The 24,400-nt window shown below is 44.5% G+C and overlaps 1 protein-coding gene across 1 annotated transcript; it reads left to right on the top strand.

The window, feature by feature from the left end:
• Nucleotides 1-12,669: 12,669 nt before the first annotated feature.
• Nucleotides 12,670-18,339, top strand: CFL2 (cofilin 2). The gene is made up of 4 exons (XM_086749165.1): nucleotides 12,670-12,791; nucleotides 14,196-14,503; nucleotides 14,604-14,680; nucleotides 14,772-18,339. The coding sequence occupies exons 1-4, from the start codon at nucleotides 12,789-12,791 to the stop codon at nucleotides 14,882-14,884; spliced, it is 501 nt and encodes a 166-aa protein (XP_086605291.1). The 5' UTR covers nucleotides 12,670-12,788; the 3' UTR covers nucleotides 14,885-18,339.
• Nucleotides 18,340-24,400: the final 6,061 nt, after the last annotated feature.

Here is a 24,400-nt window from a genome sequence, read left to right on the forward strand (position 1 = left end):
GAATGCTGAATACCATAAGGAATGTGAGCAGCAGAAGACAAGTAGGTTGTACTTGATATCCCTGGAACTGCCTAGTCCCAAGAGGATGTGAACATCCTGACTAGCAGGTTGCACAAACAGTTGTGCAAGTCCTTGTTCACATGAATAGCCCCCATTGACTTAACTGTGAACATTTGGAGGGGGGGCACAGCGAGCTGAACCAGTCCATCTGTGGCAGATGCAATTTAAATGGTCCCTGTCCCCAACCTGCTCCCAGCTGTTCATTCCTATCGCTCTTCCTCCAGAGTTATTTCCTTCAATAGCTTCCCCTCAGCAACAAAACTGGAATTTTGAGTTTGGGTAGAGCAGGTGGGAACAGTTCAACCCAAATCTCCCCTTGTGGTGATGGTTTTGTATGCTTTGTATGATTGTGCTATGAGTTAAAGTATCAATTTGTCATGAAGTTTGCAAGCCTAAGGCCTCAGTTCAACATGCTAAAGGTGAAATACAGACAAGTGCCCACTTCTCCTTTGAGCAGCTGTGCTTAAAATATTGATGTATGCTGGCTGTGCAATGCAGACCTGACTGTCCTTGGCTTTAGGGGTGCTCACAGGGCACGCTCACCTTGTGTTATCTTTTTGCTTGTGTGCTCCGGCACAGAGCAGAACCGAGCCCTCCATTTCTGTCAGTAGACTCCTCAGCTGGTACTTCTGTTGCAGCTTTTTCAAACTTCAGCTATGTTTTTCCGAGTTAAGTCAAAAAGTCTCTTTTTGGCTGTTTATTTCCCACTACACGCACCCCTTTGGAAAAAGGAGAAATGCTTCATGTCTCCCTCCTTGTCTTTCAAGGGCTGAGATATAAATGCTCCTTCCCCACCCCTCCCCTCAAACAAACCCATGTCTTACTGCAAGCTGCCCTCCCATGTGCTGTTGCCACCAGGGTAAGGATGTGCAGCATCTGCTGGGGGCACCAAGCCAAAGTTTCACGAAGGTGCAGGAATGGATAGGGTCAACGGCTTCGTCTTGGATTCAGAGGCCCTGACTAATCAGGCTTTACCAGACTCTTCAGGAAAACAGGCAGCAGGCTTCCTTCAGCTCCGTGTTAGTGCCTGTCCTCCAAGCAGCACTTTGACAAGATCCGATAGTGAAAGTCTTTCCCTTCTTGGTAGCTCCAACATCTCTGTACCAGCTGGTTTTCCTGCTGCGCAAATTCTGCCGCTCTTCCCTTGTCCCACCCCTCTCATTCATGACAGAACTAAAAATTACTGAGTAACCAACCACCCTAGACGTTTTCTTCTGATGCTTTTTGTAGGTAACTCTTTCATAACTGTGGGGTCAGTTCCTTTGGAGGGACAGGGGTCCAACCCAAAGGACTCTCTCTTCCAGGAAATCTCAAGTGTTTACTCAAAGAAACTTGCTCACCTCCTGGCCACCATGGACTGCCAGAGATGCAGAAGACAAATCCTTACAGTGGCTGCTGTTCTTGGAAGCTGCCCTTCCTGCCCAAGCAGAACCAGGTCAGCAAGAGAAGGCCTGCTCTTGGAAATGCTGGATGTAGCCTTGTGTGCTGGTTGCAGTCAAGCTGATACTGGCTGTTCACACTTTGGTGTCAGCTGGCAGCACCAATGTAGAGAAGTTGTTGTGTCAGGTCCCTTCACCTGTATGAGGATGCAGGTGGTCACCTTGACTGGTCTGTCCAGTGTCAGATTCACCTGCCGGAAGTTTAACTCCTGGAAACCCTTAACGATGCTTGAGCTGCTTTGGTCTGGCAGACAGCATGACAGATGTGAGCTAGCTGTCTTCTTTGTGAAGGATTTGGGCTGGGGCCACCACCCCTGCACCCAGTGCTGGATGGCTCTTGGGGGGAGGGTGAAGTTTTAAGTACCATAGGAGAGCACATCCATGTCAGCATTAATAGTAAAGGAAGATGACCTTAGCATAATCAGCAAATACGGGCATTAGAAACCAGCAAGAAGCAGTCAAAAACATGAACTTGGATGTATAATTACAGAGAGGCAGAGATTGCCAGACCCTGACCAGTCCAATGTGATGCAGTCACCAGCTGCCGTCTGCCCCCCAACCAGCCATTTCAGAAACGATCGCAGTGCAGAAGTGGGGATTCTGCTATGGACGTGAGCAGGGGGCAGATCCCTGGGGGCACCAGACCACGCCAGAGTCCTGCCTAACATCATGTTGCTGCTGGACTGGTAATTCAGTACTTGAGGAGATTACACATGCGCTTTATGATTTCTGACTCACTGATGTAAACACTGAATTAACCCTTACCCTGCAACAATCTTGTATCTTCTAAGTTTTATCTGTTCATGTTCAAATAAATAATATCTAACACTGGTCACACTGCCCAGTGTGGATCACTGTCATAACTGATTGCAACAATTCCAGCTAACACCTCTTGAGGCTACCACAGATTATTTCTACCCTACAAGAGCCTTCTTACTCTAAAACAATTGCCAGTGTCCAGCTGACTGCAGGTAGTTCTCTGTGTGGCACTCAGCTTGGTTGCTGTTAACTCCAGGAGATCTCTCCCCTGCACGGCTAAACTGCCGCCTTGATCTTCACAACAGTGACTTCTTGGTCTAGGTCTGCAGAGGTGCTCCTAGTGCTTTACCCAGCTTGCTGTAAGGGGGTATTCTGAGATTTCTCGGCCTGCTACCATTGGACCAAACGATGTCTTCTTCCTCCCGTCCTTCATCAGCAGCCTACTTCCCTCAATTTGGTGCTTCCCTAAACAGCGCTCTGTTAAAACTTTGCATTTAAGTGCTTGATTGTATAGATGCCCAATATCAGGCCTGCATAACAACCCCTTCTGGAAATCCTCCAGTTACCACTGGTAAGAAAGTTGCCCATTTTGGGGCAGTCAAGTTTGAAGATGTTTGGACAAATGCAAAAGGTAAAATGACTGTGCTACAAATCAGAAAAATTACAAAGATAGGTAAGTAAAGCCATCAGCTTGTTTCCCATCTGTTTCCTAGGAGGGATGCTGAACTAGCACCATCGCTAGACTGTGTCTGCGTATTTGTGGGTGTATCTGTGCAAAGTTTTGTATTCTTAACTGCTGTAAGCCACCAACTATTAAAATAATGGTTATAATTCCTGAATGTTGTACTTCTATGTCTTTAAAAGGTGCATCTCCAGTACCTGGGGAAGTGCTGCCAGAACTGTGATTTACTCAGACCATGCGTGGTGCTGGGAGCAGAGCCCAGCTTCCTCCTGCCTCCCCCAGCAGCATCCATTAGTCTGAGCTTCAGCGACAACGTGGGGCTCAGTCTGCGCTTAAACTTGGCTTTATTTTTTTAAGTAATCAAACAAATCTGATCTGCTGTTGGTGAAACGCTCCACCCTCAGCCATGCGTCTGCAGCTGCATTCTGACAAACATACTTTTCCAAACCAATGCTTTTTAATATTTGGAGTGCATTAAAATGCTAAACATCAATACGAACTATACCTGAAATGTTTTCAGTGGCAGAAGGCCACAGGCTGCATATATTTTCCAAAAAGTGCACTGAGGCCAACTTTGGTTTCTTTATCTACCGTAATACATCCATTTCCTGGGTTTGTAGTGCTGCTTTTCTGGAAAATTGTTGAAACTAATTTTAAATTATTTTTTTAGACGCAACTCCATCTTTAACATTTTTTAGGTATGAAAGAAGAAAGAAAAAGATGTTTTCTGGGCCTCCAAACAGAGGAGCATATCAGCTGTTGCCTTGCAAGAGGCTCTGGGTATGGCAGGAGGCTGGCCGGGGTTGGAGGTGTTCGGCCCCACGCGAGAGTCCCTCACCCTTTCCCAGAACAGGGAGAAAGCAGCAAGCACCAGCGCTCTGCCTGCGCCTGCCCCGCTGCTCACCGAGCATATCCAGCTGTTCAGGTCACTCGCTTTTCATGATAGAAATGTTCGATTGGGCCAAGTTTCCTACGAGGATGTTACGTGACAGCATACTCTCCAGAGTGCTGGCCGCTGCCCACTGAAGATCAGCTTTCACTTATTCTTCTCTACAGTTGTTGGCCTTTCTTTTCTTAGATTTGTTTCAAAGAACCACGAAAGAAAGGGTCTTTATTCTAGTAACGAAGTGCCACTGTGCTAGCATCGTGTCTCAGTGCGCAGTTATTCTGACACTGTGTACAGGCCGATTTAATGGCGCCGTCCGCGCGGGGGAACTGAAAACGGCACGCTTGCACTGTAACCTCCCTCGTAACAAAGCTGTCTCAGAGAGGCCACTGCTGCTGTGCTAGGGTAACACAGTCCAACGTGAGTTTTGTCTGCTATTCTTAGTTTACCACTTTATTTAGGCTTTATATAGCTGTTTCCTAGATTACCAGTCCTACAAGAACACATATAATAAGCTATATGCTTTCCTATTTTTCTTCTTACAGATGAAATGTGTTTGGAGAGGAAAGGGCTTTGAAGAGACGGGTTATGCTGTGGCTTGGCTGCTGTGAATCACGCGTTTGAAATGGCAGAAATGTGAGCCAGGACGCTGAAACGTTTGGGGTTTGGATGGCAGTTCTGCATTTGAGTCTGGGCAGCGTGGGGATTTGCCTGTGGGATCAGGGCTTCATAGCTGCCTTTCGCGAGCATTCCTGTGCAGATCCTACCACCGGAGTCACATGCTGGGCTCTGCGGTCCTGGCACCACTCGAGAGCGCTGCTGTCACCAGAGGACACTTTCGCACTGACCAACAGGTCCAGAGATCCAGCCACAGTTATAAATATTCTGTGCCCCAGGCATCCTAAAGCCCATCCTTAACCACCAGAAAGTGATCTCAACTCATGTATTTAGCATGTTAGGCTTAGCTAATGTTTTTATTTTTAGATTGCTATCTAAAAAAGAAAACCTTAGTGGTTTTAAAAGGCAAGATCAACTTCTTAAGCAACATACTTTGTGAGGGGGCTTTGCAATGCTTGAGTAGCTTTAGTTTGTGCATCTTTTGTTTCCATAGTTGTCCACCTTTGCTTCTAAGAGGTTTCTAAGCACCCGTTCTTGGACTCAGCCTTCAACAAACAGTGGAATGTCCTTCCATTTGGATGCAATGCTGCAAACTGAGTCCCAGGTCTGTCTGGAGCAATTTTAACTATTAAAACTTCAGAACCAAAAGCATCTGTCCTCCTTTTCATCTGGCTTTTGCAACCTCCAATCTAAACAGGCTGTGTGAATTAATCTCCCCTGTCTTGGCTTCCTCCATCTCCTGGACAGAATTTAATCCTTTCCTAGTGATTAATTTTTCATATTGCAAAGATGTCACCGGAAATCAGACCTGCAATGTCACAGAAGTGCTGATCTTGATTAGAAACAGTCCATTTTCCAGGGTCCTCATTCTAACAAGATGACATAACCCCAGTAGGAAGGGAAGCATGGAGCGATGAAGGTTAGTAGCAGAATCAGGCCAAGGCTGCAAGACCTGGGATGAGTGCCTGAAATCTGCATGCAATCTGTGTGCAGTGCTGCTCTGCACTTGCCCAGCCACAGGAAAAGGATTCCTCGTTCCACCAGGAACCCTGGTTTTCTCTGGGGCCCACGTTTTTAGGGCTCTTCTGTAAAGAAGAGCATAACAAAGCTGAATTGTTATATTCCTTGCGTGCCAGCCTGTCCCAACATCTTGAAGGTCTGTATGCATCTATCTGTAAGGGAAAGAGCTTTCTGAAATCATGGCTACCTTTTCCTGGACATGCACCAGTTTAAATCATGTAATCTGCTGAGATGTCTGACTGCATCCTAACTTCTGGCAGTCATCCTCCTGCAAACCAGGCTGAAGCTGTTCAAGAAATTACCCCTTCCAGCTGTCCTGCTCCTCCGCTGGCAGGAGTCACGGCTCTGTGGCTGAACGAGTTTTCAGAAACCTAAACAAGATGAAACCACCATTAGGAAAGTTGTAGATCTGACACTACTGTTGTCCTTACTCCTTCTTTTATGTACGTTTTATTATATTTCTATACTAAATTTTACATACTGCAAGCAAGTGAAGAACCAACTATTGAGCCACAGCACTGAGAGTAAGAAAACAGACCACATTTTAATCTCCAATCTGATTTTAAAAAGAAAATAACTCTGCTTCTGTGCTGTGGCAAGTCTATTGAAACCCTGCTGTAAGAGAATTTGACTTCCTAAACTTGGAGAGAGAAACAGGGCTCGGACTCTGGCAGCATAAGGGCTATCACTGAATTTGTAAGACACAGGAGAAAATGCAAAAACCACCAAATGCTGCTGAGGCACGTGCATAGCAAAATGACATTGCAGCCCTGAGAGACACACGGCTCGAGTGAAGTGTACAACAGTGGTGAACATTCACTGTAACAACAGAAAACTTTCTTCTGATGGCCAAGGCAGGGAATTTTTGCCATAAACTTGAGGAGGTTAGTGAGGGGTGAAATTGCTACTGAAGAAGCACCTCCTGGGACTGTTGCGGTGATTAACGTCCCCACTAACCTTAAGCATTTCAGTTTTATAGCACTGCTAGAAATTCCTGACAGAAACTAGCAAACTATTAACGGCATCTCCTCTGTGTTACTCACATGCGTGTCCTTGAACAGTGCTGGGAAGGAGTGTGAGGCTGTTGGATTCGTCTGCAGCTGTCAGAGGATGCTGTGGGCTGGGGGAAAGGCGCTTAAATAAGAGCTCCCAGGCGTGACTTGCCATGTGTCACACTCCTCTGCTGCAGACACAGACAGCAAGAATAACATATTTCAAACTCAAAGCGGAGTTCTTCAGCTGAAAACAAGCTGGCAGGAACAGAATATGTTTTGGTTTTTCCTCCTACTGGCTTCACAGCTGGCATGCTTTTAGGGTGAGAGGTTTACACGTTTTAGGGGACTGTGTCATTAGCTCGTTGTATAGGAAAAAGTTACGTACATGAGACAAGAACACAAAGGGAATGGATTATCCAGAAGAGGTTTTTCCAGGTCACTGATACATCTAGCAAACTACACCATTGCTTTTTGGCTGCTTGAAGAACATTCCTGGACTTTCATTTTATTAGAATAATTAAATAATAAAATCTATATTTTGTTTAGTATTACAGCCTATTCTTCCAGAGCACTCTGGCAGCTTTTCCCCTAATCCACTTACCTAGCGTACAGGTCAGCTATATGCCTCGTTTTCTAAAGGTCACTTTGGCTTCCTTCTTGCCATTTTGCTGTAATAAGCATTATCCTGTGATGCACAGCAATTACTGTGCCTCCCAGAAAAATGATACTGCTTTTTACATTTCCTCTCTTTAGCCAGGATTTAGCATATTGCATCCCTGTCTCCTGTACAGCCAGGGTTCTGCTTCGCCGTATGTACGGATACATGTGTCTCTGACGCATTGGTAGCTGCAGATAACAGCCAACATCAAACTCCTCGGACCTAGTGTTGTCAGAGGATGCTTACTGAGTCTGACTTTGCTGTTTGCTTGAAACAGAGGTTTCAAGAAAATACTTGTTCTGCCTGACCTAGGAGGGACAGTCCAGGGTTTAAAGCAGGGACAGGGATCCAAACCTCCCTTCCCCGTGCCTGGCCTCAGCACGGACCTTCCAGCTGACCCCGGGCAACCCATCGAACAGGAAGAATAATACTCATTGGGCAGGGATAATTCATTAATAATTTTAATAAGGAGCTTTGAGACCTCAGAATAAAAATACTACAAGCAGAAGTGAAAAAAACAAATGAAAATACTGTCTTTGCCATGTAGGTGAAAGTTGTCTGAAAAAAAGTTAATTATTTGAATAACTGAGATACAGTCAGTGGCTGATCTTATAAATCCTTCCTTTCCTGAGGTTATGCTGTAAATTTATCTCAGCTGTGAACAAAAGGCAACAAGAAGAGAGACTTGGGAAGAAACTGCTCCTGGGGAAAATGCGTTTTGCAGGGTGTACAGGAATTTATGAAGGCTGTCAGGGTAGTTACTTTTTATAGTGCTATAGATGTGCAAACCTTTGTGAATGCTGAATATGTACTAATTACTTAAAAGTAATTTTTATCTTCTGTTTTTATTAATAAGGCTGAGCAAAGTTCCCCCGTATTTTAGACTTCAGGGGAACTTTTTTGTTCCATTTAGCCATTTTTCTGCCATTAGTTCCCACATTTCTCTCATAGAAGAAATTCTTATTTCCTTTTTTGTTATGTTTAAATACCATCCCTAACATGATGTCATTACAAGACATACCATTTTAATTAAATGTCTCTTGTATTGTCCACTGACCAATGACAAGCCCGTGGCTGCCCAGCGTTATGATTCACCGGCACGTGTGACTTACCAGCACGGCGCTGAGAGTCAAGGGGGGTAGAAGGGGGAATTCCACCCTGCCCCGAAAAGCATGTGCCTGCTGCTCCTCGAGCATCCGTGCTGGCCATGCTGGGCTTATGCTCCGGCTGCTGCTGCTGCTTCCTCCTGCCTCCCTCTGCCTGATCTTCCTGGCATACAGCCGTAAGGTGAACCTGACCAGGAAACGCGGGTGGTTGAAGAGCTTTCCAAGGGAAAAAAAAAAAAAAAAGGCTTTTCTGCTGCCACAACACTGGTCAGAAAAGCAGCTCCACTTGGCAGGGAAAGAGGCTGCTTAAACCAACCGAAGTATCGCAGCACTCAAGCTGGCATTGCAGCTTGGGGAAATCCTGCCCCACCTCCGACAGCCATATCTCCTTGGTGCAGCGAGAGGGTCGGACCCCTGGAGCCCTGGGTGGTGGCTGGGGAAGGCGGTGGAGAAGGCAGGCAGCCCTCCCACACTAGGGACAGTAGCTGGCAGGCAGGCAGCACCTTCGTGGCCACACTGGGTCTGCTGAGCGTGGAGGGATGCGAGGCGGCAGCTCGGACCGTGACGCAGCCGGAGGAATGTCCTGGCACCCGGCGAGGCTGATGCAAGGGGCCCAGCTGCTCCCGTCTTGGTGGTGGACAGAGGCCAGCAGGCATGGCCCAGCTCTTGTGGGAGCAGTGGCCAGCACCTCGCTCGTCCTCAGCCCTGCCCAAGCCATTAAGAAGCTTGACTGATGGCTTGGAGCCCCAGACGGATTTTGGGACCACACTGGTGGAAGAGGCTGCTTGAGCCAGCAGAAGTGACCCTGCCACAGACGGTGGAGCCAGAGCTTCCCCTCGCTGCAGGTTTTCAGGATTAGCACACACAGGAGGCTCTGCAAATCTTGCTAACTTGCAGCAAATTCACGCTAGGATCCAGCACTTACAGTCAAATATATTCATGACACAATTTTTTTAAAGAAATGTATCTCCAGTGTAAGGAAAGAAATAAAAACTCAAGTGTTTGCCTTTTGCTGGAGTTTTCTCTAATACTTTCTTAAAAGAACTTAGATTTTATCCAGCATTCTTCTCTCTCCCACTAAAAACGCAGAATTGTTGGAGGGAAACTGGACATTTTTTGGAGGTACACAGGAGAGGAAAGGGAAAAAGGAAGTGCCTTGAGCAACCGATCTCATCACATGCAGTTTCTCTCCCTCGACTGATTTTTTTCAACTGAACAGTATTAAGACTTTCTGCTATTTCAGGGTACACCTACACAAGTTCCTCTGTTTCCCCTTTGTAGTTCTCTTCCTGAAGGTCATCTGGCTACACCATAAGAGATCTAATGTCTCCTAGCAGAAACCAACAGGTTCCTGAGTTGCAATGGCAGACATACAGCCCCACTTTCTTCTATCTCAAATGAATTATTTTATGAAACTTAATTACTTAATTAAGGATCTTAATTACTTTTGTGACCTCTATCCTTCTGCTAGATTTAACTCAAATAAGCTAACAAGTCAAAAAGTCACTGGGAAAAGGACTAGCCCAAGTGAGAGAGAGGATGCCCGAGGAGGCCAAGCAGAGGCCTTGCTTCCACAGGAAACAAGGCTGAAATGGCAACGTCGCATTTAGTGACGCTGACAGAGAAGCAAAGAGGACGTACAGGATACAAAAAGAAAGGACTATGATTTCACAGAGCTTCAATGCATAAAGTAACCTAGTCCATTATAATCACTTTGCACTAATGAGCATCCAGGAGTTGAATCCAAACAAACAGTGCCTTCTGCCTGACAGTGAGTCATTTCTTCCATCCACGGAGGGTGCGGAGAGGCTCAGAGGGCTTCTTCAGAGGCATGCGCTCCACATAGGGTATCATCCACAAAGCTTTTAGTGCTGCTGCGTCTGGGCTCTCTGAATCACAGGGCTATTTCGGTGGTGCCTGGTGGGGTGCAGGCCTTGTGGCACAAGGGTAGTGAAACTCAGTGCTTCCTGAGGGCAGCGAGATGCCAAGGTGGGGAACCAGCTTTGTCTGAGTGTGCTCCAGCAGCAAGATTTGCTTGGTCATTATTGCCTGTGGCTGGATACTGGCCATTTCTCTGGCCTCCAAGGTCACCACTGGGCTCTATCACAAGCTCCTTCTCCAATGGCCGCAGTCAGCGGAAGCCTGTTGTTCATCTTCTCTTCACCTGTGACCTGTTTCTTACCCTTGAGGAATGCTCTCTGATTCTGATAAACTCATTCTTTCTCAGAGATTTCTATAAAGTCATAAAACCCTCCTTCTTCAGCTCTTGCTTTTTCTGTAGTCTGACAACTGCCAGGTACTGGTTAGTGATGTGCAACAGCAGCCCTGTGTGCCTGGGTGCCTCAGGTATGCACCTTGCAAGGTGGTGACGAGAATAACAAGCACTTCCGATTCATTATTCAGTTTCCATGGTAGTAAAGACAGAGGGTGAGTCATGCACAGTTTTGGAGTTGTCGTCCCTGGAGCATCTACCCAGCCGTGCAACTCTGGAGCTGGTAACTCTTTCTCCACCTTTCACTTTATGAGCCTGGGATGTGCAGCGCAGAGGCCCTGCGCAGGTGGCTGAGAGTGCACTGCAAGGCGAGAGATCAGGACGCTCGCACACAGCAGTTTCATGGTATTGAACACGCGTTAGAAGAAGCCTGCTGAGCCCATGGCAGTGACTGTTGTCACTGGCACCAGAAGACGGACTGCACACGTGCATAGCTACCTCTGCTCACAAAGGTGAAAGAACTCCCATGCTGCTGTTTGCCACAGTGGCCTCTCAACGTTGTGTATGGCTGCAAGGACACAGACCTCTGTTTGGGACACTGAGAAGGGCACAGTGTGCCATGACATGCTGCAGTGTCATGAAGGCTGGTTTGGGACACATTAAACCAACCTGCCAATGAGGATCTGAAACCGCTGAAGTCCACCCCAGTCCATGAAGCTGTGCAAGAGCAGCAGATGCCCAGAAACCGGGCTGTCAAGACACTCCTGTGGACTTACATTGGTTTAAGCCAACCATAAAACTGCATCTTGAGAGTTATCCAATTTAGGATTTGTGCTATTAATTCCCATAACAAATCAAAAAGCAGCACGTATTGTATTTAAAAACCGAATTGGCTGATGGCTGACTCTTTAAATGCAAATACGCAATGAAGGAACAAAGGTGCTCCCTCCCGGGTCCCACATTCCTAGCAGTGAAGAGGCAGTAAGAGTGAACAGGTGGCCATCAGCTGGAAAAAAAAGTTGAGTCTAATAGACTTGCTGTTTTCAGCTGAATGGTGGTGGGGATTCCTGAATGCATGGATGCATGGAGCTGGAGGGGTAACATAGCTCCAGGTTAGTGATTTCAACGCTGACAGGCTAAATTTTGAATAGTGATGAATGCAATTCAGTCTGGAATTCTGCAGCCGGGGAGGGGGGGATATAACTCAAAAAGGAGCCTTGGAAACATAGTGGCTCTTCTGGTCAATATGGTGGCGTAGAATCATGGAGAAAGGGGGAAAAATCCCACATCCCTCATGCAATGCAGTATGAATGTGTATATATATGCATACATATGGGTATATATATATGTATGCTGAGAAACACTAGGTTGCTGGTTTCCACGCAGGTGTTTTGGGGACAGACGCCTGACTGGCCAGAAGACAGGCTGGGTGCTCACACACACCGCTGGCTGAGATCCTGCCTGTTCAGGAGCTCTTGGCTTCCAGACACAGCAGTTTGGGCAGCAGAGAGCCGGACGGTATGGAACAGTCCTCTTCTCCACTTGTATGGGCTAGAGATAAAACGCTCCCCGTTTGGTGTCCTGTGCCTGAACCCCCTGTCCAGCTCCGAATGGACAACTGAAACACTCTCAGCAGGGTTATCCTTCCTTGTTTTCCTCTAAGTCATCCTCCTGTCTTTTAATGCTGCTCCTTCTGCCTTGCATCTCGGGCGTGGGCCGGCAGGCAGCCAGCGCTGGGCCGTGAAGCCTGAACAGCGGGGCAATGCCAAAACCGTGACTGGACAGCAGCTGAAAGCTCCTGGGCAAAGGGAGCGGCGCCGGGCGGGCGGTGCGGGGCAGGGCGCAGCCACGCTGCGGGCGGTCGCGGCTGGCTCCAGGAGGATCCGCGCCGCCACCGTGCCCAGGCCTGACGCCGCTACCGGCTGCCTGTTCTCCACGCCAGGCTGAGGGGCCGCGCCACCGCCTCAGCCGCCAGCGACGCGCCGGGGTAGGCCGGGGGCCGCCTAAGAGCGGACGCCGGGGGCTGCGAGGCCCAGTCGGCCGACGGGGCGCAGCCGGCCGCACCCGCGGGGCCTCGCCGCCGGCAGGCCCGGCCCAGCCCGGCCCAGCCCAGCCCGGCCCGGCCCAACCCGTCCCGGCCCCGCGGAGGGCGGTGCGGCCCGGCGCGGCGCGGCGCGGCCCGGCAGCACGTGGTGGCGGCGCGGCCCATGTGACCGGCCCTCCCCGGCCGCCGCGGCTCATCCCCCGCCCGGCCCGAGTCCCCGCCCGCCTCGCCCCCAGCGCAGCGCAGCGCTCTCCTGCGTGCAGCAGTCCCGCACCGCAGGCAGCCGCCGCCGCCCCGGGACCCGGCGCCATGGTAAGGGCGGCGCGGCGCGGCCGAGCGGGGAGGGCGGCGGGGGCGGGCGGCGGGGACATCGCGGACAGCGCGGCGCGGCCCGGCGGGGCGCGGGGGCTGAGCTGAGCAGGCCCGGCGCGGCGCGGCCCGGCCCCGCGGCCTCCGGCGGCCATTTTAGTCTAATTTTAGCCGGGTGCGGGGGGGAAGGGGCGGTGGGAGCGGCCGCGGGGTAGGAGCGGGCGGCGGGGCCGGCGACCGGCGGTTGGGGCCGGGCGGGCGGCGCGGCGCAGCGCTCCCTGCGGCATCGCCCGGCCGTGCGGCGAGCGCCTGTGCGTGCGTGAGGGGCGGGGGGCCGGCGGGCGCGGCGAGCGGGGGCTCCCGGCGGGCCCGCCCGGGGCCCGGGCCCGCGGGGTGTCCCCGGCCGGCGGGGCAGCGACCGGCTGGCAGGGCCGGAGCGGGGCTGGGGGACGCGGGAGGCCCCTTCCCCGGCGGCGAGCGCCGACCCCGCGAACAAAGCAGGGAGAAGGGGCGGGGGGGGTCTCCCTCGGGGACAAAGCCGGCGGCTCCCCGGAGCCGTGCACCTGCCTCCCCCCGGGCCCGCTCCGGCAGCGCCCGCCTCGTCAGCTGCAGTTGCGGGAGCGGGAGCAGGGGCGCTGCGATGGGGTTCGCTCGGTTGCTGCCTTTCTGCGGTGAGCTCCCCGTTCGCCCTGTCAGTGCTCGGTTTTCGTGCTGGTTTGGGCTGGGGTTTTGAACGGCTTGCGAGCCTTGTGGGGAGCGGTACCCATTGTAAGCGGTGTTTTTGTATGAAGGAAAAGCAATTGAGTGATACTCGTGCAGCAGCACGAAGTAAAATTCAGGAGTTCTTAAAGCACGGTGTTGAAGCTGACACAATGCAGAAAACATTTCTGCTGCTTGTGGAGCCTTACATCACCCAACAAAATGAGAGTCATGACAGTGCTGGATGTGAGCTGCTGCTGTAGCGTTTGTTCCGCTAAAAAAAAAAAAAAAGACCCGAACAAAAACCCCACCCCCCCATCACAACCCCAGACTACAAACTCCTATGTTCAGTTCCCACACTCATCCCCCGGCTCTCTTCCTCCCCCCAAATAAGCTAAATGCATGATAAGGTAATGCAAACTGCTGGAGTAGTACAGTTGTATGCCTACTTGTGTAAAACTGCTATCCAGAATCACAGCTGAAGATGCTGAGATCTGCAACAAGAGAGTACAGAATTTACACCTTTTTTTATATCTTCTGCTCCAGTCCTGCAAAGATTACTAAATTCATAGTGTGTTCAGGTTGAGTGTAGTATTTTTATTCTTACGGGGGCAGGCAGACTTCCTTTTCTAGCACTGTGGGCTATCATCTTTTCTAGTGAGTGTTAATTTTTGCTGTTTAAATTATTCCTTTGATCTCATTTTCCAGGCTTCTGGAGTAACAGTGAATGATGAAGTCATAAAGGTTTTTAATGACATGAAAGTAAGGAAATCTTCAACCCCAGAAGAGATTAAAAAAAGAAAGAAAGCCGTTCTCTTCTGCTTAAGTGATGACAAAAAACAAATAATTGTAGAGGAGTCAAAGCAGATATTGGTTGGTGACATTGGAGATACTGTGGAGGACCCCTATACAGCCTTTGTGAAGTTGCTACCTTTGAACGATTGCCGATACGCTTTGTACGATGCCACATATGAGACAAAGGAATCTAAGAAAGAAGACCTGGTATTTATATTCTGGTGTGTAAAAGCAAAGCTTGCTGTTAAAATTTAATACTGTGGAGTTAACACTGGATGATTGAATAACTGTTCTGTTGTGGTTTTCTTCTTTCCTTTAAAGGGCTCCTGAAAGTGCACCTTTAAAAAGCAAGATGATCTACGCAAGCTCTAAAGATGCCATTAAAAAGAAATTTACAGGTACAGACCTAAAAATGTTTCGCTCGTTAATTATCGTGCCATTTAGGTCTTGAGGTTCTCACAAGTGCATTGTTGTCCTTCTGTCTTCCAGGTATTAAACATGAGTGGCAAGTAAATGGTTTGGATGATATTAAGGACCGTTCAACGCTTGGAGAGAAATTGGGAGGCAACGTGGTAGTTTCACTTGAAGGAAAACCCTTATAAAAAGACAGACAAGTGCCATCTGGATCTAAGGAGCTTCCATTTCTGCAGCTCGTTCAATTGGAATAGTATTAGTCTCCCCATTCCCTTCCCTCCTCAAAAAATAAGTCCCTTCCCTAATGCCCCTGAAGGAGATGTCATTGTTAAGCAGTCTGCCAGTGATTGCCATTAGACTGTTCAATCCTGGTAGTTTTATGTAGGATCCAAGGAATGCTTTCACGTCATACTCTTAGCCAAAACTGACGTTGCAGGCATTCCTTGCAACATGTACAATGAATGTGATAGTTAATGTGAATAGTCTAGCAGACAGCAAAGGGTAAGCTAATTGAATGCCTTGAAAGTATTGTCCACTGGTCGGATGGTAGACTCTATACAGTATTACTTACAGTTGCACTTGATTGCAGTTCCATGAGGCTCTTGTGCATTCATACACCTCACCTGCCTTGACAAGCCTATTTTTGTGACATGGCAGCACACAACACTATGCATTTAAAGCACTTTTTTGTAATATGTTTGACCCGCCCCCCCGCCCCCCAAAGGAATGCCAATTAAGTTGCTGTAACTGTGTCATCAAATTCTTGTAGTTACCTCAGTTTCATTCCTGTTACATGCATATCTTTATAAATGAAGTAGCTGTTACGATGCCTTTTGTTTTCCATTGAATGTACACTACTGAACAGGTGTAGAAGTTATCTGTTTACCATGTGAGTCTTGAAACACTAAAGTTTTGTAAAACATCAGTCATGGTGGCAATTTCTGTATTAAAAAGAGCCTTAAATGGAACATTGTTTTTTGAGATCAAAAACTGGCCACGTTGCAATAAAACTTGTGGCTTATTACAGAACGTTGCCTTGTTTTCATTGGAAAATACAGTTTTAAACTATGTTTAATTTAAGAATATTTCAAATAACTTCTGTGGAAAGTATTGTAAAGATAAACAATCATTAATCTCATCTTAAATAATGCAAGTTTTTCATTCCTAATCGTGAGTTAGGCACTGCTTTACAATACTTTGTGGCTCTGTTCTGATCATTCGATAAAGGACCTGATCCTAGTTTACTGTTAAAGTAGAGAAGCTGCCAGTACTAGAGACCATTAGTTCCATGAAACACTTGTGTCAGAAACATAAAAATACAAAGTAATTAACCACACAGTGTGTTTCGTACCTGAATGTTCTTAAAGTTCTACACGCCAGAGTAAAACCTTGCGCGAAATCTTACAGCTCGCTGTCTTTTTCAGTAAGGTGATGTGTAATGACAGTTATATGCAGAATATAAAGCCGGTAAATAATTTTTCTTTCTCGAGTGTTGCAGTTAAGACAGACTTGGTACAAGAAAGAGCCTAAATGAACTGTTCTACTTGTTAGCTTCTATGTAAATAGAACTGGAAAGTGTTTGCCACTACTGAGGCTTGCACTGGGGACATGATTTGGCTGGGAGCCAAATAATGCTCTCCTTATAGAGAATTTGATCTGCTCTGTGTGAGCAATCCTCCGTTAGCCAGAGCTATTTATGGCAAACACATGCTTTTGTATCTTGTCATCGTTATCCACAAATGGCAAAACTGGACATGATTCTCCTGGTATGCATAAAGGAGCGCTATTAGGCAGCCGCTCGCAGCTGAACTGTGCATGCTGCTAGAAGGAATGCTCTTTATCATTACCTTATTTTTAAAAGTTGGTAGAATAGAACTGTGGAGCTTTTAAACGCAGGCCCTTTATGTTCAGTTCATAGCCCTTTTTCAACAAGGAAGTAGATAATAATAAAAATATTTTTTTTCCTCTTTTTTTTTTTTTTTTTAAATAACCTAGTGGTACTGTGTTTAGGCTCTCTTGTCCTGTAGAACTTTAAGACTTTGTTTCAGGCTTCTGGCTGTCCCTATGACTTGCACACCCCATTGTGTTAGCTGTTCTATGTAGACTAAACTTTACTAGAATTTAACTAAAAAGGCATGATGACCACTGACTTACTAAGTGTATTAATGAGTCTTGGTTTTGTTCTACAAAACTCTCCTTTCAGGTACCTTTTAAGGTTGAGAAGTAACTAACTGATGGTATGCATGTTGTCTAGATAAAAAAAAAATCTTTTTATTCCTTGAAATAGTCTATTTCTGAATATCCACGTTGTGTGCAAAGCCCAGTTTAATGTAAAGATCTACTTTGTGCTTTATGTTTGACTTGAGTTCAGTACAGTATAATGATCTTTTAACTGATTTTTTCACAAGGTATAAATGGTTTCTTTAGAAAAAGCCAAAACTGAAAATGTTAAATTTTAATAAACCATTTGAATTTCATTTTAGACAGTAAACTTTTTTTTTAAGCAGTACTGTGTTTAAATTTATTGTTTGTCTCTGCTGCAAACAGTCTGGAAAGATGTGTATGGCTTCTAAGTTGAATATTAAAGGTTTTTTTTTTTGTTGTTTTTTTTTTAAACTAGCTTAGGTGTATATTCACTCAGTCCAAGTAGATAGAAAATTGAAGCACAAATTGTATTTATATAAGATTCCTACCAAAACAAGTTTTGGATCCAAAAGGATCAGCCTGCCTTCAGTTTGTTCTTGAAATGACTGACTGACTGACTGATGTGAGGTCCAATTCAGATGGCTTGCTTTTTAAAAAAAAAACAATAAAGTGCTACAGAACTGTTACTGCTTGAATTATAAAACAAAAGAGAGACAGCTGGCATCTGTTCCAAAATGGTTTGTCAGCTGTTGTTTTCTGTCATTATGCAAAATGGTGAGGGCCTCATTGTGATCGAGAAGTGGAGGAAAATCCTCTCGAGTATCTTCTCTGTATCTCCGTGCAGATGTGACTTTTGGGTATCTTGGCTTCAGTTATTTTATTGATAAAGAAATAAAATTTTCATGAGAGTAGCTTGTGCAGAAATGGCATTTTCCTTCTAAAAAATTACTTCAAAACCAGCAGCTGTTTTGTTTGATTTGGTAAATTCTGGAAGATATATAGACATTGATTTCTCCAAAAAGGGAAATTGGTCCAAAACTAGGGTGAGTAGGTGAGATTTATGCTTGTGGTGATTTTAGAAATGCAAAGCTTAAATTTATACAGACTTGAGTGTAAGAATCACTCCTAGTCAGATCATTACATGGATTTTGAGTATGTTCAGCTAAAACCCCAAGTGTTTCTTTAAGTGGAAGAGTTTTTCTGCTGTACTATTCCCTCAGAACGAGTGCTGGAACACAGCAATTGCCACAATTGGATTGTAAGCTTTACTCTCTTACGACAATTCCAGTATAAACCAAATTTTCACCTCTGCCTGCTTTTTATACACTTCTGTAAGTTCCCCTTAGTTTGTGGTGGCGAGTTAATGATTGTAGAGCGAAAACACGGCACTAACGGTGGATGAAAGATCATCAATGTAGCACCTGTCTATAAGTATTGAATTTCTTTGAAATATTTCTGATTTTGAAAAGCTGGTATAAATAAAATTAATTTAAATGTCTTCAGATGTTGAGTTTGTTTGTGTGCAAGGCAGCATCTACACTGATCACTTTGCTGTTGTCTTTGGTTTGGGAGCAGCCCAGACACGGTGAAAGGAGAGATCATGGAATAAATGCATGGAATACGTGCAATCTGTAATGGGTTTCACCTACAGCTCATTCAGTTCAATACCCAGCCGTAGCAAAAGCCAGCACCAGTGCCTCTGGAGGTAGGTATAAAGAAGTTTTTAGTGGGTTGGTGCTGGATAACCTTTTTCTTGTTGTTGGGTCCCAGCTCATTATTTTTTTTTTTAAAGGTAGCAAAAAGTATGTTTATGCTGACAAGTAATTTTGAATACTCAGAAGAAAGTGAGCTGATGCAGTGTGAAAAAGGTGACTCCATGAAGAATGATCAAAAGGTGATCCATTTGCTATCATTGGTATCTCTCCTCTTAATGGAAAATTTCTTGGATCTAGGAAGACTTTATTCGAAGAGAGTTAATTTTGTAAACAAAGCTGTCACGAAACAGCTTCATTGGATCCTCTGGAGAAGACAGGCTTTTACACTGTAGATTAACAATCCTTTTAGTGTTTACCTAACGAGCTTTCTGTGTGGCTGTAGGGAACATATGTGAGAATATGCATTAAAAATAAGTGAAAGGTTTCTGTGAAATTAAGTATTTTAATACAAATTACTGCTTAGTTAAAAATGTTTTATTCTTACCATATTAGTATTCAGTGCTTGATACCTTGTTGAATTTGGGCATTTCCCGGCCTCACCTGCCATGCTGTTAAACCCACAAAATCTCTGTACATCTTACTACTCCTTGCATTGCTTATCTAGGCAATCTACTAATAACATCTGAAAAAAAATACTAAAGTGAACAATTAAAGCCTTTCGTAGGAAATTCAAACAGGTGACATAATTTATGCTGTTTATTTGATGATTTGATAGAATTGTCTTTTTATATTGTATGGCTTACAGCAAAACTGTGCTATTTGGAGGCACTGAGTAATTCCAACTGCCTTTTTAATATCTTAATATTTCTAATGTCAGCTTTACTTTGTAGTTACTTAGAAAACTCATGATTGGAAAAGAAACTTGAAGGTGCTGCTGATTATTTTTAGAAGTTTCTAAATGTCAGCTTAGATTATAAAAAAATACATGTAGACAAACTTCAATTTCCCACCGCTAGCCTAATTTTTATTCTTGCGTGAACAGGCTTCGGAATGCGTGTGTAGCTGTAATCGTGCCTCTCCTCTTCCACCTCTTTATTTTTAAAAACAGCTGTGTCACTGCAAATCCCTACCATCTGCCCACCATCTTCTGTAAAGCTTTACGGACAATCTCCACTTGTACCTTTTAGTATCTATTTTTCCCCTCTGGTTTGCGATTGTAGGGATTTGATTTAGAAAAACAAAACGCTGTAATATTACGCTCCTCAAAAGCTTTTCTATTATGTGGAAAGTTAAAAGCATCAGTTACTCTCTGGTGAGCACAGCTGCAGGGTACACATTGGCTGGAAAAAAGATGTGATTTTGAGAACCAGTTGAGAGAGCCTTGTTTGTGCCTGCTTCCTCTCAGTGGCAGCACTGCTTTCATCTGTGACCTTAAGGCTAATGTGAGAGCTAAGCTTTTCTTCCATTTTGGCTGTTTCAAGACAAAATTGAATGTGCATGTAGCAAACAAGGTGTGGAGAAACAGAGGAAGGTTTAGAAGAGGCAGTTTTTCAGAGACCTGTACATTTAGGGGAGGAGAAAAGGGTTACAGCAGAGGATTTGTCTCCTTTTAATTTCAGCGTGACCTCCAGCTGTAAAGACTGAGCTTATGTTATCTGTTGCTCTGCCTGAACATACAGATTCCGCAGTCTTAACTGTCTCAATGCTTTTCAGCAACGAAATGTGAATGTACAGCTCTGCGTCGGTGAAATTTGCTTTACTCCTACAAACACGAAGCCACGCTATAATGGGGCTCTTGGTTAGCAACATCACACGGGTGATGCACCTAAGCTGCATTTGAACAACCCTTTTAAAATGTGTATTTTTTTAATGTCAGTAAATACAATAATTAAGCTGTTACATTGGAAGTGAGCATGAACGAGTGTAGTTCTTAATTAGGTGACTGCAACTGACAAATATAATTTATGGTCATATTTTAAGAGTCTTAGCCCTGTTATTTAAGCATGATTTGGGGATGAAACACTTCCCAGTCCACAGAATTCATTGCCTGTATAAATTCTTTTAAGGAGCACAATTTTAGCTCTTCATTTGCTATACCGACGCAGAATCTGTCACCTGAAGGTTTTATTCTTCTGCGCTGGTGAATTCCCTTTGTGGTGCTGCATTATTTCTCTGCATCCGCACTTCAAAATCAGTTCCCAGAACTCTCCTTCCAAGTAACCAGAATTCCTAAACAATATTTATTCTGCATGACTAAAGTAGAAAGGCATCTTGTAGAATGCCCATAGGAAACAAATGCATGGCATTAGCCTACGTGGCCACTGAACACATTTGGCCCTGCACGCCATCTCTGGCTGTTGCGTTATTCTGATGAGAATGTGAGCCCGTTCAGATTTGGGTGCAACAGCCCAACCCAGAAAATTTGTAGAAACAAAAACCAATGTCTTAATTTTTCTCAGATAAAGACTTTACAAGCTGGATGAATGCACTGTTCACTGGTAAGGCTGAGTGAAACAGCTCTCAGGGACAGAGTGATAACCACTTAATTTTTTTTTTTTTTTACCTGTTCTGACAAAACCACCTGGCTTTGATTCTAGCCAGTTTTATACATTTACTTTGACAGGTGCAGTGTTTGGAAGTATGTTCAGGACAAGCTATATTTAGATATATAACCTTTCCATAATTCTGGTGGTTGCTTTGGTCTCATTATTATTTTAATTCAGTCACTTCAACTGCATTAAAATTTTAACTGTCTGGAGTTCAACATTGTCAATATAATGCTTACAACACAGCATAAACAACATTTAAAAGTCATCATTGTCAAAATTAGTAATAATTTCAATCAATTTTATTTCTATAGCCTGATCTCAGTTGTGCAAGGAGGATGACAACTCTCTTAAAGTCATGTGGTCTTCCAGTGAGCTCCTGCCATGTATCTTCATGACAGGATTGAAGAAGTGCTGGAGTATTCGCATCAGAGCAGTTTGCTTTGCTTTCTTGCATAGCTGGATAAATTTATTATCCTGGGATATGTTGAGGTTTCCATAGTATCAATGTCCAAAGCACTTAACCTGTTTTTTTATTCGGAATAGAATGGACAGACTGCAATTATAGCTTTTTCTTATGGTAATTCAGTCAACCATCTCAGCTATGAATTTTCTTTTTCCCTGATTACCAGAAGGGAGAAAAGAATGTTTCTCATAGCACTGTGCAGCATAAGGCCAAAATACAGCACCAGAATTACATGCGAGAATCACAATTGTTTTCAGCTATTGCCGCTGTTGGAGCAGGTACAAAATGCGATCTCGTCAAACTTGAGTTGTCCGTATGTCTTGGTAGACTCCAGGAAAGAGCTGTGGGGAGAGTCTGAGTATCTGGCACTCTAGCTCTGTCCCTGCAGCATCTCTGTAACATCACGAGGCCATGCTTACTCCAGAATTTCTCTTTCAGGAATCATAACATTGCTGCTCTACTCTACTTCAGAAGTCAGAGTGACTGATAGCTCAAGACACCTTCAGGGACACTAGGACTGCTGTTGCTCTAAGAGTGAAATACAAAGCTGAGATATTTCCAGTAACAGCTTTGTGCACACCAGATTCAAGAAGCACGTGTCTCTCTGTTTATCTGCAGTTGTCCTGTCCACAAAGTAATAGTGACACATAAAAATATATTTAACACTGATAGTAATTCAGGATATGACTTTAATTTAACAGCTGTTTTCTTTGGAAAATAGTAAGGACAAGATTTTACTAAAGGTTTACTAATCAATATCCAGGAAAGGGAACTTTCATATTTGTGCTTTAAATATTATTTGTCTAGATATTTAAGGAACCTGGAATTTCCTGCTTTTACCTCTTCTTTTTTTTTTTTCAGAAATGGTGTTAATAACCAGTATTTCCGCTGTAATAGCAAAGTGTAGGAAGACGAGAAGAGTTATTTCTCTTTGCATCAGCATCTTATGTTGTGTGCAAATACAGATCCTCTCAGTTTCTTCTTAAAATAGTGTTTGGATCACATTCAGTGGTTAATGGACAAGAACATAGGATTTTTCTGAGTCACATTTTACAGTATTAATATGAACATGCACGTGTTTTTGAGCTATGAGATAAAACCTTTTAATTACCAAAGGGCATATTTTGGGGGAAAAAAAAATGGTAACTTTTTAAAGCTTATGTTTTTCTTTGCAAAAAAAAAAAAGGTTTTTATGCTTTAGGTTGCTCATGAAGATCTGTTCTTTCTGTTCTGTTAGTTACTTGGTTTTCGTGTTCTGCATCGTGTTTCAGTCTAATACGGACTGGATTAAATTGTTATCAAAGGAAGGAGGTATGTATATAAAATAGACAGTTACTGTAGGAAAGAGTAAACTGTTTGCTTGACCCAGTTTTATGGAGCTATTTTATTCTACAGGGATGGGATCACAGTTAAGGAAAAGGGACGAATGGGTTTGCTCAGAGTATTTAGGAGCACTCAGTGGGAATGAGTTTATTATTGTCGTGCTTAATCCTGAAATAATCATAGACCATCTCATCAACCTTGCACCAGCATTTGAAAGAGATGAATATTCTAGCTACTTTATTATATTACTCTGAGATCACTTTCAATTATTCTAAACTTGGAGCTCTCTAGATAAAGATAGAATAGAATAGAATATTTATACCTGTGATGAATGTTTTGATGTTTTCACATATGTTTTTAAAAAGATGATTCACAACTAGTGGAAATGTAGTTCTTCAACATCTTTTAAGGGGCTGAAAATGAAAATGAAGGTTATAGAAACAACCAGTTTACTTAATCTATTTTGGGGAATTGCTATAATGTTATCAGGCTTGCTTTTCCATCTGTTGGGCACAGTGTGAAAGAGTGCATAGAAAGGGCGTTGTGGTGCCATAGTATCTGTTATCACTGATGTAAAATGCATTCAATGGTAGTGAAGTTACAAGTCATGCCGCATGCAAAAGGAATAAAAAATATTCTCAGATCAGAATTTGCCATTTTCCTAGACAGCAACATTTTGTTTGCTTTGAACAGGTATAAGTGTCCTGCTGGGTCTTTGTTTCCTTAAAGAGGAAAATTACAAAATTGAACGTTTCCCCTCAGACTTGCTTTCTGTGTCCCTTCTCCAAAGCATTTTCCCCCATTCCAGCCTGCATACAGAAATTGCTCACCCGCTCCCTCCAATCCTCCCATTTATCTCAATTCCCTCAGTTTTGGCTCCTGTCATAACCATCACTTCTGCTCCCTGCTAGCTCCAGTTCTCCTCTGGTCCTGTTCCCTCATATTAGCAGTGTGCTTTAGTCTTTATGATAAACATAGAGCTAACAAGGAAAAAAAAAAACAACCACAAACCACTTTTGATCCATTTACTGGTTTCTCTTGTTAAAAATATGACTATATTAATATACTTATCCTTACGAATAAATTGTTTGAAGTGTAAACTTCACTACAGTTTACCAAAGTGGCAAAGAGTTTGAAATAATCTCTTGAGATGTTTGAACAGTTCCATTTACTCTGAAATCCAGCCTCCACCATTTAGATGGGGAATTGCTGTATTGGGTTATTTTATGCTTTCCTCAGTGCCAGAACCCTAAACTGTCCTTTTTTTTGCAATTAAAGTATCTGGTTTCAACTGTTAACTTCCCTAAAAGCACTAAGTACTTACAGTGTGGGAAAATGCTATGGATGCATGAATTTATAGTATATTGAAGACAGAAGCTGTAGAAATGGTGTGAAATAAACTGTGTATCAACACAGAAACCTGAAAGTTAATTGCATGGCTCATTAAGACTTCATCATTAAATCAAGAAAATATCTGTATTATAAAATGTATAGAACACTGCCACAGGGATTACAGGCCATATTACCAACTTTACATGTTCAGAAAATAAGACAAAGGCAGGAACTAGC

The sequence above is a fragment of the Chlamydotis macqueenii genome, chromosome 5, assembly GCF_036417535.1.
Source record: "Chlamydotis macqueenii isolate bChlMac1 chromosome 5, bChlMac1.mat, whole genome shotgun sequence".
NCBI classification, from domain to species: domain Eukaryota; kingdom Metazoa; phylum Chordata; class Aves; order Otidiformes; family Otididae; genus Chlamydotis; species Chlamydotis macqueenii.